This window comes from Simochromis diagramma, unplaced genomic scaffold (assembly GCF_900408965.1).
Source record: "Simochromis diagramma unplaced genomic scaffold, fSimDia1.1 OVJJ01000091.1, whole genome shotgun sequence".
Lineage (NCBI taxonomy): Eukaryota > Metazoa > Chordata > Actinopteri > Cichliformes > Cichlidae > Simochromis > Simochromis diagramma.
In genome coordinates, this window is record NW_024386901.1 from 1769473 (window position 1) to 1786408 (window position 16936).

General features: G+C 41.1%; 1 protein-coding gene across 4 annotated transcripts in view; it reads left to right on the forward strand.

Annotated features, from left to right (window-relative positions):
• The window catches only part of LOC120735391 (radixin), a 42020-nt gene that overhangs the window by 23821 nt on the left and 1263 nt on the right, over positions 1–16936 (forward strand). For all 4 annotated transcript variants that reach the window (XM_040034736.1, XM_040034738.1, XM_040034735.1 and 1 more), the window contains exons 3-14: positions 3551–3634; positions 7886–7981; positions 8304–8426; positions 10053–10204; positions 10416–10499; positions 10616–10762; positions 11633–11729; positions 11832–11995; positions 12797–12927; positions 14767–14927; positions 15168–15260; positions 15340–15549. In XM_040034736.1, the coding sequence (XP_039890670.1) occupies positions 3551–3634; positions 7886–7981; positions 8304–8426; positions 10053–10204; positions 10416–10499; positions 10616–10762; positions 11633–11729; positions 11832–11995; positions 12797–12927; positions 14767–14927; positions 15168–15260; positions 15340–15549 (1542 nt within the window). The remainder of the gene's footprint in view (positions 1–3550; positions 3635–7885; positions 7982–8303; positions 8427–10052; positions 10205–10415; positions 10500–10615; positions 10763–11632; positions 11730–11831; positions 11996–12796; positions 12928–14766; positions 14928–15167; positions 15261–15339; positions 15550–16936) is intronic.

Consider the following 16936-nt stretch of genomic DNA (forward strand, 5'->3'; position numbering starts at 1 on the left):
ATCCAGTTTAATGACAGAAACTTGATCAAAAATGATTGTGGTGATCAATAATAGTTGAGTAAGGGTTTGGTGTTAAAACTGAGGCCCAGTCAGTGTAGCAAACATCCACAATCTTGTGCTGCGGTCAGCCCGACAAAAATGAGGTAGCTGGTTATGTGTTGCAGCTGTGTGCGTAGGAACAGCCCCCTAGGAGCTGTTGGGTAACGAGTCTCGTAAGATCAACCTTGGATGCAATGTCAGGCCAAGAACATTAAATGATGCCCTCATTTTCAAAATTACTTGAATTGGGACCTTTTTTTTTTTTTATTTCTTTCTGCATGTGATAGGAAATTCATTGACATTAAGAGTCAGTAACCCACGCCAAGTCTTTGTGTGTACTGCTTTCAAACTGGCACTTTCACAGTTTCTGATCCATCAGCAGTGTGGTTGGGACATAGTTCTGGCATGTGGACAAGGCTTACGGGAGTGTTAGCTGCTGTGACTGTGCAACATGCTGATGCAAAGGATTCTCCTGGTTTTGGTGGGAGTGTTGCCATCGACAAGAAAAGTAATTCAGTTGTTCAGATGCCAGAAGTGCACAGAGGCTATTGGGTTATTTATCATGCTTGTAGCTGAGACATTGTAGAGTCAGAAATGGAGTGTGTAAATAGTGAGTAATTAAATAAAAAAAATAAAAAAATAAATCCATACAGTGAAGCAGCTGCTCATTCTGTCCTACCTCCGTATGTTATGAGTATAGTCCGTACTGTCTTAGAGGAGTCGCCTAAAAAGTGTGGACTGCAGCTGAGTGGTATGTAGTTTAGCACAGTGTGGGGTTTTTTGTTTTTTACAAGAGAGGACCTCACTTTGGTGTGGAACTTATTGGGAATTTATTAGTATCTTTGCAGACAAAAAGATGCAACACATTACAGGACGAGAGGGAAAATATAGAGTATAATATACACACTTTATTGTGTGTGTGTGTGTGTGTGTGTGATAGAGGTTGGGTAGAGTGCTTTTGGTTTTATCTGCAGAACAATTTTGTGTGTGTGTGTGTGTGCCCACTGTCTGTCGTATATTTTTCAGGTCAGTAGAGCTGTCTGTGATTTCTTATGATTGATGCACTCAGTTCACCGTAGGCATCATCTCTTTGTCTTTGTGTGTCTCTAAATATTACACACACACACACACACACACACACACACACACACACACACACACACACACACACACACACACACCTTACTAGTTCCTTATGCAGCAATTTTGTACTTGAAGTGCATTTTATTGCTTTCGTTGTATTCATTTATACTTCAGAGCTGATGCAGGATTGACAGAACTATGACAATAAGAAAAACTCCATATGTCCACACTGGCAGATTACAGTAGGAGTTATTGGATAGCATAGTGAGCAAGCTAGATACAGTTACATTCTATTACATGTAGTTTCACAGGGGTTACTGCAAAGCAGACAGTTGTTAAGGTGGCTGCAGTGTTTGCATTTCTGGGAAGGTATAAGTTAAGCGATTGCATAGATTTCTTATAGTAGTATAAAACGGCATAAGACTGGTAGTTTTTACTGTATCATTGTTATTTCTCATCTCCTCTGTGCCTCTCTCACTCCCCTCTCACTTTCTGCCAGGGTTACTTGAGGACAGTGCCAGTTGGTGGTTGGTTTCACTGCAGAGAGGGTTTCATACTGCGGCACAGGGCATTATAATGTATTGCACCTCGAGTGGGAAGAGAGGAATAGATGCACACCAAGAGAAATGTGCGATTGCATATTTATGTACTGCATATGAGTATGAGTTCATTACTATTAAAAGTGTCTGGAAAGGATTACTGTAGGGCAGTGGTGTGGTTTTGAAGGCTGATCTGATCTCTGGATTTCTTAGTCTTTTAAAACATGTTACTGTGTTAAAATTTAAAATGAGGTGAAATTTCCTAAAATTCACGCAGAGACGGCGTGTTTTCCTGAGATATCTGTCTGGGCTTTTCTTATGAATAGCACTACATCATAACTCCTTGAGGAAGTGACGCATTCTCCAAATTATTATGGTTGTTTCTTGTGCAAACTTCCACTCTTCTATGCTGAAGCACAGATGTCCAGTGAACCCCAAAGATCCAGGAGAAATGGTTCTTATTTTAGTTTGAGTCATTGTAGTTTTCACTGAGTACCCCCCTTTTTTATTTTTATTTACATTACAGTTAAATCGGAAACCTAGTGACAGGTCTTGGTAAAAGTGGAGTGAAAACTTCCTCTATTCAGTTTACGGGAAGAAGGATAAGCAGCGTAAACAGGCTGCACCTAATATGGAAGCTGGCTGTGACTCTCTGTGTGTGTGTGTGTGTGTGTGTGTGTGTGTGTGTGTGTGTGTGTGTGTGTGTGTGTGTGGTCACTATGTGTTGGGAATATTTATAGAAGTCTGACAGGGACTCGCACACAGCTGCACAGGCAGTCCCACCGGCAGACTGTGGAGCCTCAGATCAGTCCAGTTTACTTTTTTCCAAGCTGCTTATATTTGCTTTCTTTCAATACAGTCTTTAGATTTTCACACGTTGTTAGGAACTTTCACATCCTGTTTTTAGCAGTTCTGCTTCCTCCACACATTTATTTATATATATATATATAGTTATTTTTTTTCATTTACACTTAGGGTTCCCTTTTTTCTAAATGTAATATATTAATTCCTATTACATTTCATTTAACCTGTTAAATGTGTTGCAGCTTCCTGTACACGCTTCCTTCTCCTTCCCAGTTATATAGCACTTGTGTTGGTTATTTAAAATCACAGATTCTGTAGAGTGACCTCTCGACAGTTTCTAGATCTCCTTTGCCACCTCTTATTTCAACTCAGTGATCTCAAATTAGAATTTACTGAAGGGGTTTTCCAACACTCTGCATTGCTGTCAGTGTCACAATGGTTACAAGGTGTGGATCATCTTTGACCAAATACAGTGGCCATCACTGCCTTTATGCTGCATCATGGTCGTCTGTGGGAAACATTCAAACCACATAAATCAGGTTTTACATTTTCTGCAGTATAAGTCTTCAGCTGACACTCGCAGAGCATGCTGGCAAGCTGCACAGCTATAGAAACCCAAATGAAGCTTCTGGTGCACGTTTTTTCTGCTGATGTTAATGCCAGAAGAGTTTTGGACCATTGCAGTTAAGTGTGCTTTTCTGCAATACACACTTCAGCACTTGGCAATGTCACTATGCAACTTCACGTGGTCTACCGCGTCATATCTGAGTTATTGTGGTTCCTAAACACTTCCACTTTGCAATAACACCACTTACAGTGGAATATCTGAAAGGGAGGAAATTTCACAAACTGACTTGCTGCAATGCTAGCGTCCTATTACAGTACCACACTCGAGCTCTGTGAGCTTCTAAAAACGACCCAATCTTTCAAAAATGTTCGTAAAGGCTGACTGCATGGCTAGATGCTCGAAAACTATATCCCTGAGGGTAACATCCCACTGAGTATGTCTGTCTTTTATGTATCGTCCGTGTTCAACAAGTAGAATTAAGTAAACCATTTACTGATCCATTACTTGTGTTTCACAGATCAATGTGCGCGTCACCACCATGGACGCTGAGCTGGAGTTTGCCATCCAGCCCAACACAACAGGCAAACAGCTCTTCGATCAGGTAAGAGTCGCATACTGTAAACACAAAGATGTAAGTGTCTTATTTTTAATTTATTCCGTTTTGATCTCAGATTGTGAGGACCAAATCTTCTTCTGCAGCTAGAAGGGTTCAAAATGACTTCTACTGTTAGAATAGACACTACAGGTATTTTAGACTATGTGACCGACTGAAAGACTCGTGGATTACTAATGAAATGCAACACTGAAACTAAGTGCTGGTGCGTGTACCAGGGCGTGCTTGGCTGGGTTCGGGTTGGTACTGGTTCTGTACAAAGAAAACATATAAAGCACTCTTTGTTCAAAAGAGGAGCTTTCAGGAGTCAGCAGATGGGTGGAAGTATTGTGTGGATGGTGTGCATAACTGTGTACGTGTGTACGCTGTCTGGGAAGTAAAAGGGCAGCTTTCAGTGTCGTTTCATGTCAGACTACAAAGGGTTGTTGGGGTTGTGGTGGAATACTGTGAAGACAAAATGCGAGAGAGACACATTTGTTTTCTGCTTTTGTTGTCGCTTTTGTTTTCATGTTCTGTACAGCATGAGGGGAGTAAGGCTGTGTGTTTGTAATAGATCTGTTTTAACAGCAGAAATCAGGACTTGTTGCAGTCTACAGCTGCAGATCATATCTGTAGTATTTGTGCAATATACACACCCAGTGAAACTGTGGTTTTGTTTTTGTATTTGTGTGTTCTGCTTCCTGCTGTGGATAGCTGAGCAACCACGTTCTGTTTCAGAGCTGTCTATGAACGTGCCTTTGACCTTTGGGTACCAGGATCCATAGAGAAATCAGACTCACTTAATGACTTGCTTCTGTGACTCGTAAACGGATTTTCCTAACATTTGTTATACAGTTATTTTTTTCTCATTCATATTCTGACACTGATCAGCTCATCTGATTGTTTGAAAGGATGATGACAGTTGGTGGTTGTAGCTGACTCGTGGAAACCACTGAGAAAGATGCCAGCTTCTGTTGACACTAAACATTTTAATCTTGCAGGAAATGCAGGTGTAAAACTGCGTGACGCTGGAATATTAACACATTAGTTAATTTTGTAGTTAACATGAATTGGCTCTTTTTTTTTTTTTTTGGTGACTTCACAAAGTCTCTGCATCCATTACTCTCTAATATCGCTTTTCTTTCTATGAAACGCACAGACGCACCAAATCTGAACGTTTCAGCTGCCTGTGCCTATGCATCGCCATAGCAACCAACTGTCAAATGCCCAGTGATTTGTGTGTGTGCGTGCACTTGTGCTGCATAGTACCGAATCTGCCAAAGGATGCTTGTTTACAGTCAGCGTACAGTGATATGTGTGTTCAGTGTGTTTGTGTTATATTCACGCTCATAAAAAGAATACCAAATATTCATTTGTTTGAGATTATTTTGGTTTTAAAAGCGACCGAAAGTAAGCAATAGACGGGATGCCTTGCAGCTTATAAATGAACAAGCCAGTGGGGATAAAGTATTGAATGATGAGATCTTGTAGCATGTGAGTGGCTTATATAGCATTGGTGTGGGATATTTTGGCAGGTTTCAGACATGTGAATGAAGACACTGATTCTTTGTTCTACAGGACTCAACAGAGACCAAACAATGACAGGTCTCCACAGGGCTACATTCAGTAGCCATACAGATGAGCTCCTTGTTGTCTGTGTGCCTTTCAACTCTAAAAAAGGAGGTAGCACCACCTTGTGGTGATTTTGAGCATTTCACTAGAGCTACTTGAGAAGGCTTCGAACCAACATCGGCTAATTCTTATTAGTACACACTTAAAAAAGCTTTAAAAATCAGTTATTTACCTGACCCGAATTCTTAATATCAGTGAAAATTCTACCCTTCACACATTATAGCACTTATTCAGCTAGAAATAGATACGATGGTGGATATTTGGAGAAATTATTGTGATTATGTTACATGAAAATACAAATCTTAATTGTTCCAAAATGAAGATAGCTCTTGTCTTTTCTCTTTGTTTTCCTCCCTTTATTATTTCAAGGCTTGTTATCGCCGTGTTGTCTGTTCTGGTAATTCCCATCATTAAGGGCAAAGCTGTTACGCAGGCAGCCAAGGTATTACAGGTGTATGGATTTAGCCAATGTGCAGTCAGAATTCCTAGAAAGAATTCTGCTAGTTTGATAAAATAGGTTTGTTCAGTCCAGAGATGCCCAACTTCTGCTGTAACTTTGCTATATGTAGGAAACTACCTTAATCTTTATTTGATGGATTTGTTTTGGTTATATTTCTAAACTTTTTTTTGTTTTGTTAATAAGAAGAAATATCCCAAAAGTTTGAAAATTACAGTGTTACAGTAACCAAAGTGTGGAAAAACAACTTTGCACAATAAAAAGAAAACCAAACCTCAACTGGTACTAAAAATGTTTTTTATTATTATTATTATTATTATTATTATTTTTTTTTTATTTATTTTTTATTTTTTTAAACTATTAAAAATGAGCCTTTTTGTGATCTTCAAAAAAAAAAAAAAAACAGGTTTAAAGTGGAAAATACTTTGTATCTGTTGCTGTGGCAGCAGAGCTGAAATGAATGTTAGACAAAGTGTTCAGCTGCTTGTTGTAAATGGTGCAGAGCGTGGTCTGGATCCACTAAATATCCACAGCCACAGTCATTCCACAGAGGAATCCAAACAGTGTGATGATTCAGACTGGATTGGACCCATAATGACGGCAAATTCCCTCATGAGGATATGAATGCATTCCAACATCTAAAAGGACATTACTTCATGTTAGACCACCTCTCAATTACAGCTAGTACAGTCCCTCCACATTTCAAATTAACATCCACAGGAAGTCCTGAAGCCACACTGTGGTCCAGGAGTGTGGCAACATCTCACTACAGTGCTCCATGAAGCACACCAGTCTACACACTGTAGTACTGTGCAGTATTATAGTCCTCGCTGCAGGCAGCAGAACTGTCAGAGGTGATCAGCTGATAAGGATTGTCTGTACCAACCTCGGTCATGGAGATGCTGACATGGTTGTCTTTTTGTAGGACTCAGATGTAGTTCTTTTTAAACCGTCCGTCATATAAAGTGTGATTGATATGCATAGCAACAACTGACGTGCTTCAGGAGCTATATTTCTTCTGCATCCTTTATAATCCTGTGATCCCTTAAATGCAGCGTGGCTATGTTACTTACAGTACAGGAAGTCACATGTCCAGAAGGCAAACGGAGGCAAAGGCAAATGACATGCAGCACAGTTTTTCCCTGTGCTGCATGTCCTGATTCATTCGCAGTGGTCCAGATTCGCATGAATGAAGTGAGGGCTTCATTGATAAAGAGGCTGCAGAGCTCACTATAAATGGCTCACTCAAACACACACACAGGATGATAAAAGGCCACAGCATGATGGAAAAGCTTTTCAGACAAACTAACCCAAACATGTAAGCCTGTGATGGGTGATGATCACACTCGCTTGTAAAACTGCCCGTGTGAGCAAATGTTTTTATCTAGCCTGAAAGTATGAGAGTCCTGCTCAGAGGTCCAGGCAGCTTGATCGCCTTTCCCCGTCTCTGCTACACTCATCATTCCTCCCCTCTCATCCTGAAGTCTCTTATCCACATAGCTGTCTCCTCGTACCGCAGTCCCACTGGAGGCCCGCTCTGTGTAGGCGTATGTGTGTGTGTTAGCAAATGTAATTGATTGTACCGTTACCATCGCAACGGTGTGGGTTTTTTTGTTTGTTTTTGTTTTTTTTGGATGGGCGTTTGTGGGGGCTTTCGCAGTTGTGCGTGCATGCGACATGGGTATTTAGCTTGTTTATGTCAGCATCTCTATTATTCTCTGTGCGTGAGAAAGAGTTAATTACATGGTAGAAGTGGCGTGGTATTGACTGTGTAAATCACCTTAACATCTGAGAGAGTGTCTACAATCCCCTCTGGGATCATCTGTGTCTCTTTCTCACGCTTCCTCTCTGTGTGTGTATGTGAGACAATAGTTTGTGAATGACAAACAGAGAACTGTGTTTGAGAACAGGGAGGAAAGACGAGGGAAAATATTCAGTTTCACTTTTTAATGATGCATCGATTTGGTAAGATTGCCGTCAGTACATGATACCAGTGAGATGACAGAGCACTTTTACTTTATCTGACGCAGTGCGTACAATTTGTGGTCTCAAATCCTGAAAGAACTGAAACTGCAAGTACAGACAACAGTCATACTGACTACAGGTGTCGGGGAAATTTTGAGACTTTTTGAAGAGGAAGTGGAAAACATAAGATATATTTGTGGTTTCAGGTGGTGAAAACTGTCGGTCTGAGGGAGGTCTGGTTCTTCGGCCTGCAGTACACAGACAGCAAAGGCTACGTGACGTGGCTCAAGCTCAATAAGAAGGTGAGAGGCCCTAAGAGAGGCTGCTCAAAACACAGGAAGAAATCCATCCCTCAGCGTAGCTTAAGCATGCTTATGTTTATATTCTTTGTAACAACTGAATTTATTCTCACATTAAGAAAACATTTTAATCTTATGACTCCTTGTAAATGGTAAACATTCATCATCCTGTTGTTAATACTTTATAAAACGACGTAGAGGATGGACCATGAACACTGAGATCTGTTTTTAATGTATTTTCAGTTTAGTTTTCTCAGGACTTTCATGTCACATGCACTTTGTAAAGGGCAGATGATGAAGGCTTGTGTTCGGGTGTTCCTTCCAGGTGACCCAGCAGGATGTCAAGAAGGAGAATCCGCTGCAGTTCAAGTTCAGAGCAAAGTTCTTCCCTGAGGATGTTTCTGAGGAGCTCATCCAGGAGATCACACAGAAACTTTTCTTCCTGCAGGTACTGTGAACTGCTCAGGCTGCCACGCTCATGTACGGGGTAAACCTGCATGAAAACTGAGCTGGATTTACAGCTGTAAAGAGCCTTTCTTATCTAAGACAATAATTACACCTTTTTTGAGCTGGTGTCATATAATGTGGCTATTGTGGTTAGTATAGCTCATGCTTACCGGTATATTTGCTTTCTACATCAATTATTGGCAGTAGATGGATCAACATATCAGCAAATAAGAGTATGTATGGTTGCCGCTGGCTTACATTTATTAAATATAACATTGAAAGGTGGTTTGATGACGAGCTGAAATACTTGGAATGTTTCAGATATGATTTCTTTGTTTTCCTGGAGTTTTAAATCATTATTTATTTCTCTATCTGCATTGCCAATGTCTGTCAGCTAAATGGGGGGTTTTGTTTTTGTTTTAATAACCATGTTTAATGTGCATCCCCCGCTGCTGAATAATATTGACAGAAACACTATTCTCTGAGTCCTGCTGTTTAGTGAAAATCCCTGTAATTCCTCTACATTCATTTAACTATAGCCCACCCACTGACTGTTGTCACCTCCAGTTTTCTGATATATGAGTAAAAGGCCTCAATTATACTCTGTTGTGGGCGCGGACAGCTGGAGACACCACGGGTGAGCAGTGATTCCCGTTATGCTTCTTTGAAGCGTCCTTGTAGTCCGCCACTTGAGGTGCACTTGCCTGCCAGTTTTTCGAGACTACACTTTACAATGCAACAAATGTTCATGCAGCCTAGGCAGTGTGCTTCCATCCAGGTGAAACAGGAATGATTACTCAGCTGTGATGTTTCCGTGTCCGCAACAGAGTCCTGTGTTCCATTTGCATCGTAAGTTGGAAGGCGGAACTGGGAAGTGACATTACTCCCAAGTTCAGCACATTCATTAGGAATGTCAGAAAAGCAACAATAAACAAGGTTTGTTTCAGTGCTTAGCAAAGGTAAAGGTAGAGCCATTAATGAGGCACATGCATGGATAGAACCTGGTCAGTGTTCTGCATATGGCTTATTTAATTTATTTATTTATTTTGGCTTATGTCTCAAACACACATATGTAGTAGTGCAGGTTACAAGTCACAAATGTTTTGGACTGTTAAGTTAGGGTTGGTGGGGGATCACCTAACTCAGAAACTCCTTCTTTGGACTTAAGATGGAATGCTTTGCATTGGCTTACATCTGCCAAAGATGATTTGGCTTGTAGCACCAAAACACAACAGCAGTCTGCTCAAGGCGCTTTATGTTGTAGGTTACAAACCCTACGAGACACCCTAACAATCAGATGACCCCATATGAACAAGCCCTTGGCAACAGCGGGAAGGAAAAACTCCCCTTTAACAGGACAAAACCTCCAGCAGAACCAGGCTCAGGGAGGCGTAGCCATCTGTTGGGGTTAAACAGAGAGGGACAAGACAGATGGGAGAAAGCCAGAGTGTGAAAGGAATTACTAATTAATGATATAAATGTATTTTAAAACAGCTTTGGACTGCATTACTATTTTAGTTCAACTCAGTTCTGCTGGAAAAACATAATTTTCTTTTTTACCCATGAATCATGGAGTCAGAAGATCTTGACGTTTGTGTGTTTTTGCTTATATGTGTCCTCTGAGCAGGTAAAGGAGGCCATTCTGAATGATGAGAACTACTGTCCTCCAGAGACAGCCGTGCTGCTGGCCTCGTATGCCGTTCAGGCCAAATACGGAGACTATAACAACGATATTCACAAGCCTGGCTACCTGGCATCTGACCGGCTACTGCCACAGAGGTAAAATCAGTAGACATAATATGCTACTCCACGTGGGTCTAATGAAGACCCACATTGAAATATCTGATTCCAGAGTCTCTCTTTGTTAAGAGTAAAAATGTGTACATTTTAGCATGATTAAAAGCCCAGGAGTGCTTGTTGTGTTATTGTTTTCACTGTTAACTCTTGCGTTGTGTCTCTTGTGTCCTTTTCTCCTCGGCGTGTCCTGTAGAGTTCTGGAGCAGCACAAGTTGACAAAGGAGCAGTGGGAGGACAGAATACAGACGTGGCACGAGGAGCACAGAAGCATGCTGAGGTGAGTGTATTGTGAAAGTTTCATGGTTATGGTTTCATATTATTTTGCATGGAAGGTTTCATTCACTGGCTCCTGCATGTTTCTCTGCTAACTGTTTTCTCCTATTGTGTGTGCAGGGAGGACGCGATGATGGAGTATCTGAAGATCGCCCAGGACTTGGAGATGTATGGCGTCAACTACTTTGAAATTAAAAACAAGAAGGGCACAGAGCTGTGGCTCGGGGTCGACGCCCTGGGACTCAACATCTACGAGCATGAAGACAAGTAATAAATCTACACATTTGCATGGATGTATACTTGTTGTGTTATTCGTGGATATCATCATTGTTTCTTGTGATCAGGGACTCAGCTCAGTATTTGTTTGACGAAATCATTCATGTAGCGGATGAAAACCAATACGTCATTTTAACCAAAGAAGGAGCTAAATGGAACAAAAAGAGACGTTTTGTTAGACAGCTGCTCTGTTTCATTTGGGGAAAAAGTGGAACAGAGATTGATGGCTGGCATACATACACTAATGCAGTTTAGAACAGCGGTCGCCAACCCCCGGGCCTCGGACCGGCACCGGTCCGTGAGTCGTTTGGTACCGGGCCGCGAGAGTTGAGGCTCAGGTGTGAAATGTATGATTTTCAGGGTTTTTATCGGTTTTCAGCGTTATTTTGTTATCGTTAACTCAGTTTTCCTGGGTCTTTTCACGTGTGTTATGAATAAATCTTCTTTTTTTTTCAGTACCGGTACTAGTTTTATTTTGTTGTATTTATCCGCGACACCTTAAAGGCCGGTCCGTGAAAATATTGTCGGGCATAAACCGGTCCGTGGCGCAAAAAAGGTTGGGGACCGCTGGTTTAGAACTTAATTACACAAGAAAACGTAATTCAGTCATTTGTTTAAATCGTTAAATCCACCTTCTAACACTTTTTTGATATTTAGTCCGAGTATGTAAATGAGGCCTGGGATGCACTGACATTATTTCCCTCTAATGGTTGTGAACAGTGGTACACAACTGATTGTTGAATCAAAACCAGGATTTTAATGGGCACCCATCGTCTGAAAGCCACTGTTGTTTTGAAGTTTTATGTTTACCAGCTCGTGCGTTTATCTTAAGTGGAGTAAAATCTCTCTCTGCTGCCTCAGGTTGTCACCAAAGATCGGTTTCCCCTGGAGCGAGATCAGAAACATTTCCTTCAATGACAAGAAGTTTGTCATCAAGCCCATTGACAAGAAGGCTCCAGTAAGTGCTGATGAATTCATACACGGTTTAATGTTTTGTTTCCCCCCCCACAGAAGAATAACATTTTTACTTACTAACCTTTCTTATGCCGGCTTCCTCCAGGACTTTGTGTTCTACGCCCCACGGTTGAGGATCAACAAGCGTATCCTGGCGTTGTGTATGGGAAACCACGAGCTGTACATGAGGAGGAGGAAGCCTGATACTATTGAGGTGCAGCAGATGAAGGCTCAGGCCAGGGAGGAGAAGCACCACAAGCAGATGGAGAGGTACGGCACAAAAAGACCTATTAATGGATTTAGTGCATGAAGTTTTATATTTAAATACATACCAGCAGTTTTAAATGGTAGTCATTTCCCACCAGTCTATCCTGTATTTCTCCTAGTACTGCACACTTTGTATGACAACTACATAAGTGACAGTACGCTAGTAACCCTTTCTGACCACTAGGGGGCAGTGCTGCTTTGAAGAAAAACATAAGGCTGAACTTTACTTTTTTCTGTTAACTGTAAATTTCCACATATTTCTATTTGGTAGCAGGTGATGTGGCAATTTTTATAAATGCCATCAATGTGTCCAGCATTGGTTTCACTTTGTGCTGAATTTTTGTGTGTGTAGGTAGATTTAATTTTACTTAACAAATTGGTAAAAGTGTCTTTTATTGACTACATAAGGGTTTTTTTGTTTTTTTTTGTTTTTTTGTTTTTTGTAAGTGATTCTAAAACATATTGTTTTATCATCTTCAGTCTGTGTGTGCCAATATTATGTGGTTGTTATGGATAAACAGGTAAATTTGGCATAATATTGCAAGAATGATGTAAGCTGAGTAGTCAGTTGATCTGAGTGTGCACGCAGTGCCTGAAAAAACATGTTTTTTTGTGTGTGTCAGCGGGTTCACATGAACAAAGGAACCACAGCTTTCTGTGGGAAACTGGGTTAAATGGTTAATTGATATGAAGCTGGAGACACGGCAGCAGGGAGCCAGACTCAACACAAACCTTTAAAACCTTCCTCTTGAGTTTTGTCGGTACACAATCATGTGACGTTTGCTTTCTTTGTGGTCTGGACAGGGCACAGCTGGAGAATGAGAAGAAAAAGCGAGAGCTTGCAGAGAAAGAGAAGGAGCGAATAGAGCGAGAGAAGGAAGAGCTGATCGAGAGGCTGAGGCAGATCGAAGAGCAAACTCAGAGAGCTCAGAAAGGTATGTCTCCACCCACTTCACTAGTGTGTGCGTGCGCGCGTGTGACAGTGGGGTGTACTACAAACGAAGCTCAAGGAAGTATTACGGCTGGGCTTTGTTTGCTTTAGCTGGCTCAGCAAAACCTAAGCCCCACTCGGAGATAACGGCTGTCATGGTGATGGTTATCAGCTTTCTCTGTTTAGCTCTCTGTCTCAGGCTCTGTGCACGCTCGCATTAAAGGGGGGCCTTTCACCTCCTACACTGATCACAGATGAAGATGGTAAAATGGTGATTAAAAAACTTTAGAGAACAGAAAACACTAAAATTCCAGACTGCTGCAGATCAGACAAAAGATCTGGTGATTTAGATCACAGAGAACTTAGATAACATAACGTAAAAAAGTGTATGCATTTAAACTATAAAGCTTGCTGACCCACAGTCAGAGGAGAGTTTGTTGGCACATCAAAGTGAAATTAATTTGATTGATTTAACAGGTACTCTTGGTGACAGTCTGATCAACTTTCTAAGCTGTGGTCTAGCAGCTGCAGTTCCAGCTGTGTAAAAGACACATAGTAGCAGATTAGAGTCGAGTATAATTATATTTGGACATTTCCTTAGTATTACGTCACAACAATGTGATTGGTCACTTGCAATGTTGAACCTGGAACAATATTTATTATGATGATGTGGGAACAACACCAACTCGACGATATCAGATCATCTGATGTAGCCAGGTAAAAACAAACCGACCGGTCACTCTCACTTCGTTCTGCACGTCCTCTGTTCGTCAGCCTGTGAGACGTAGATATTTCCTTTAGTCCTGGGAGTCATTACATGTTTGTAGCCACAAGTCTTTTATAGTGACATAATTTATATTTATTTATGTCATTTCACACATAACTTTAATTGTGGTTTCAGTACTGAACTGATAAGAGACATTTGGTAATAATGTTTTAATCGCTGAACAGGGAGCTGTTTTTCATTCCCTGGAGGTCAAATGCAGTTTCCCATCCTGAAGTGAGGGTTATTGTGAAGTGTATCTAATCTGATAATCTGCACACCTACCCACAAGTTTGCGTTACTTGGCTGATGTTTAACATTTGGGAACTGCTATCTAAGACGGATCAGCATCTGTGGTTCATCATCTTATTACTAATTTTCTGAATTTGCATAACATAGAAGCTGCAGTGCAGACCGCAGGCAGCAGCAGGCTGTACTGGCGCTGATCCCAGAAGATTAAGAACAATTCACACCTGGAGTGTTTTTAATCTAAGAAATGCTTGAAGCGTTGGATTCACCACTCTGTATCTGGACTGTACAGGTACAAATGTGGAAGTTTAAAAAATGAAAAATAAACATATTTTAAAGAACTCGTGACGTGACGTTTGAAAATATTGGTCTGCTGCAGTTCTTTAACTTGGATTTTTTTTTTTTTTACTGGGTAAACATAAAATGTTTTCGGTTCATCATTAAAAATACATGTTATTTAAAAAACTTTATATTTGTTGACGACTTTACATCCAGGGTTGCAAGTAAAGCTTAAAAGTAGATGTGAGAAACATTTTAGTTAACTCATGTTGACTTCAGTTTTTTTTTTTTTTTAAATAAATGGATTTCTGTATTAAGACTTTAGATGCCTGCATAAGCTGAGAGGTGACTCCATTTAAAACACTAAAACTAACCCTGGACCACATAAAAACGAAATAATCTGAGAGCAAAAAGGGGCTAAACTGACACGATCAAATCCACTCTGGAAACTGAACTGAATAGAAAACAAAAACTCTAAAAAAACAAATCTGAAACTGTGGTCACTGCATGTTAGCGATGCATATTGAGACGCTGATATGCGTGTGCTTGCAGAGCTGGAGGAGCAGACCCGCAGAGCGCTAGAGTTGGAGCAGGAGAGGAAGCGGGCGAAGGAAGAAGCAGAGCGGCTGGAGAGGGAGAGGCAGGTGGCGGAGGAGGCCAAGACAGCGCTGGCTCAGCAGGCCGCTGACCAGATGAAGACCCAGGAACAACTGGTACCTGCACACGCACGTGGATATTCATTCATTTATACTGGTGCTGTGGTGCAGGTGTAGATGCCACCAGATCTGTGAAAAACCACATAACAGTTTTTTGTTATAGATTCATGTTTGACCAGTTCAGTGATTATTCATCATTTTCCTCTTTTATTCACATTTAGAATTTTTTTTTTTTTTTTTTTTATAAATAAATACATAATGTAAAAAAAATTGTAACCATGTTATTATTTTCCACAGGCTGCTGAGTTAGCAGAATTCACTGCCAAAATTGCTCTGCTTGAGGACGCAAAGAGAAAAAAAGAAGAGGAAGCAACAGAATGGCAACACAAAGTAATGCCTGTGTTTGTGTGTCTGTGTGTTTGTGTGGTTGTCATTACTCTTTCTAAGTATGCATGTATCTTCTTTCCAGGCTCTGTCAGCACAAGAGGACCTGGAGAAGACCAGGGAAGAACTTAAGACGGCCATGACATCTCCACCGGCGCCAGAAAACGACGAGCAGGATGAAACGAACGCCGAGGCCAGTGCCGAGCTTCTCAGCGACGGCGTCACCAGCCACCGCAGCGAGGAGGAACGAATCACTGAGGCGCAGAAGAACGAACGTGTTAAGAAACAGCTACAGGTAGAAATGAGCCTGAGTTTCTGGGGGAGGGATTCTTCCAAAGGTACACACTCACTGGTTACCTTGTTAGGTCCCACTTGCTGGGCAACTGCTTTAATCCTGCACGGCAAAGATTAAACAAAGACCTCGAAAAATGCTCAGAGATTTCTGTCCATATCGACGAGACAGCATCACACAGTTGCCGCATGCATTAATGATGTGCGTCTCCTGTTCCACAACGTCCCAAAGGTGCCCAGTTGGATTGAGAGCAGCTGGTGACCATTTGATCTCAGATATCTTCTTGTCGTGGTCATTGTTAGTTTCCTGATCTTAGCTGACAGGAGTGTCACCCGGTGTGGTGTAGCCCATCTGCTTCAAGGTGTGAGTTGGCTGTGTTCAGAGATGCTCTTGTGCATACCTTGATTGTAACAAGAGGTTGTTTGAGTTACTGTTGCCTTTCTAGCAGTTTCCAGCAGCAGGCCATTGTCTGCAGGCATCAACAAGCTGTTTTCACCCAGAGAAAATGCCGCTCACTTGATATTTTCTTTTTTGCTTTTAAGAAGAGAAAATATTTTTCTGTAAACCCTAGAGATGGGTGTGTGGGGAAAATCCCAGTAGATCAGCAGTTTCTGAAAGGCAGACAGCCCACCAACAACCGTTTAATGTTCAAAGTCACTCAAAGTCCCTTTTCTCTCCCATTCTGATGCTCAGCTTAAATTTAGGCAGGTCATCTTGATCATGCCTAAATGCACTGAGTTGCTGAGATGTGGTTAGCTGATTAGCTATTTGCACGTAGTAGTTGAGTAGATGTACCTAATAAAGTGTCCATTGAGCTGTTTTAGATGCACACAACAAAAACTGTATGTGTGTGTGTTTTCTCTGCATTAATGAGAACTCCTTTCATCAAAAGCTGGCAGACACGTACACACTTGCTGCCAGTTTGCTACAACAGAAACACCACCTGAGAAAATGGGTTTCTGCAAGACTGGCACAGTCGAGTTTGTCTGTCAGTGTAAATGCAAAGCCTCTAATCCCACTTTTCAACGCAATCTGTGTATCTGGCATCATTTGCAACTTCAGGACTGTCACAAAGCTGAAAGGACTAAATAAATAATGCTTCTTTCAGTTTATTAGACAAAAGCCAAGAATCGTACAATTTGATGGTTTTTTTTTGTTGTTATTAATAAATTTCTGCAAAACTTTGAATGGACTTCTTTATTCAGTGTGGTGAACAAAGCGAGGAAGTACTGTGTATCAGTCGGTCGAGTCTTTGATGTTTCTCAACACATGCAATCATTGGAAAAACAAAGATTGCACTAATTTTCTGTCCTCATTGGCACTATCGTACAATCTGTACATCTTAAGGTGAAGCGTTGGTGGAAGGACTGCATCCTTTCTGAAACCACTG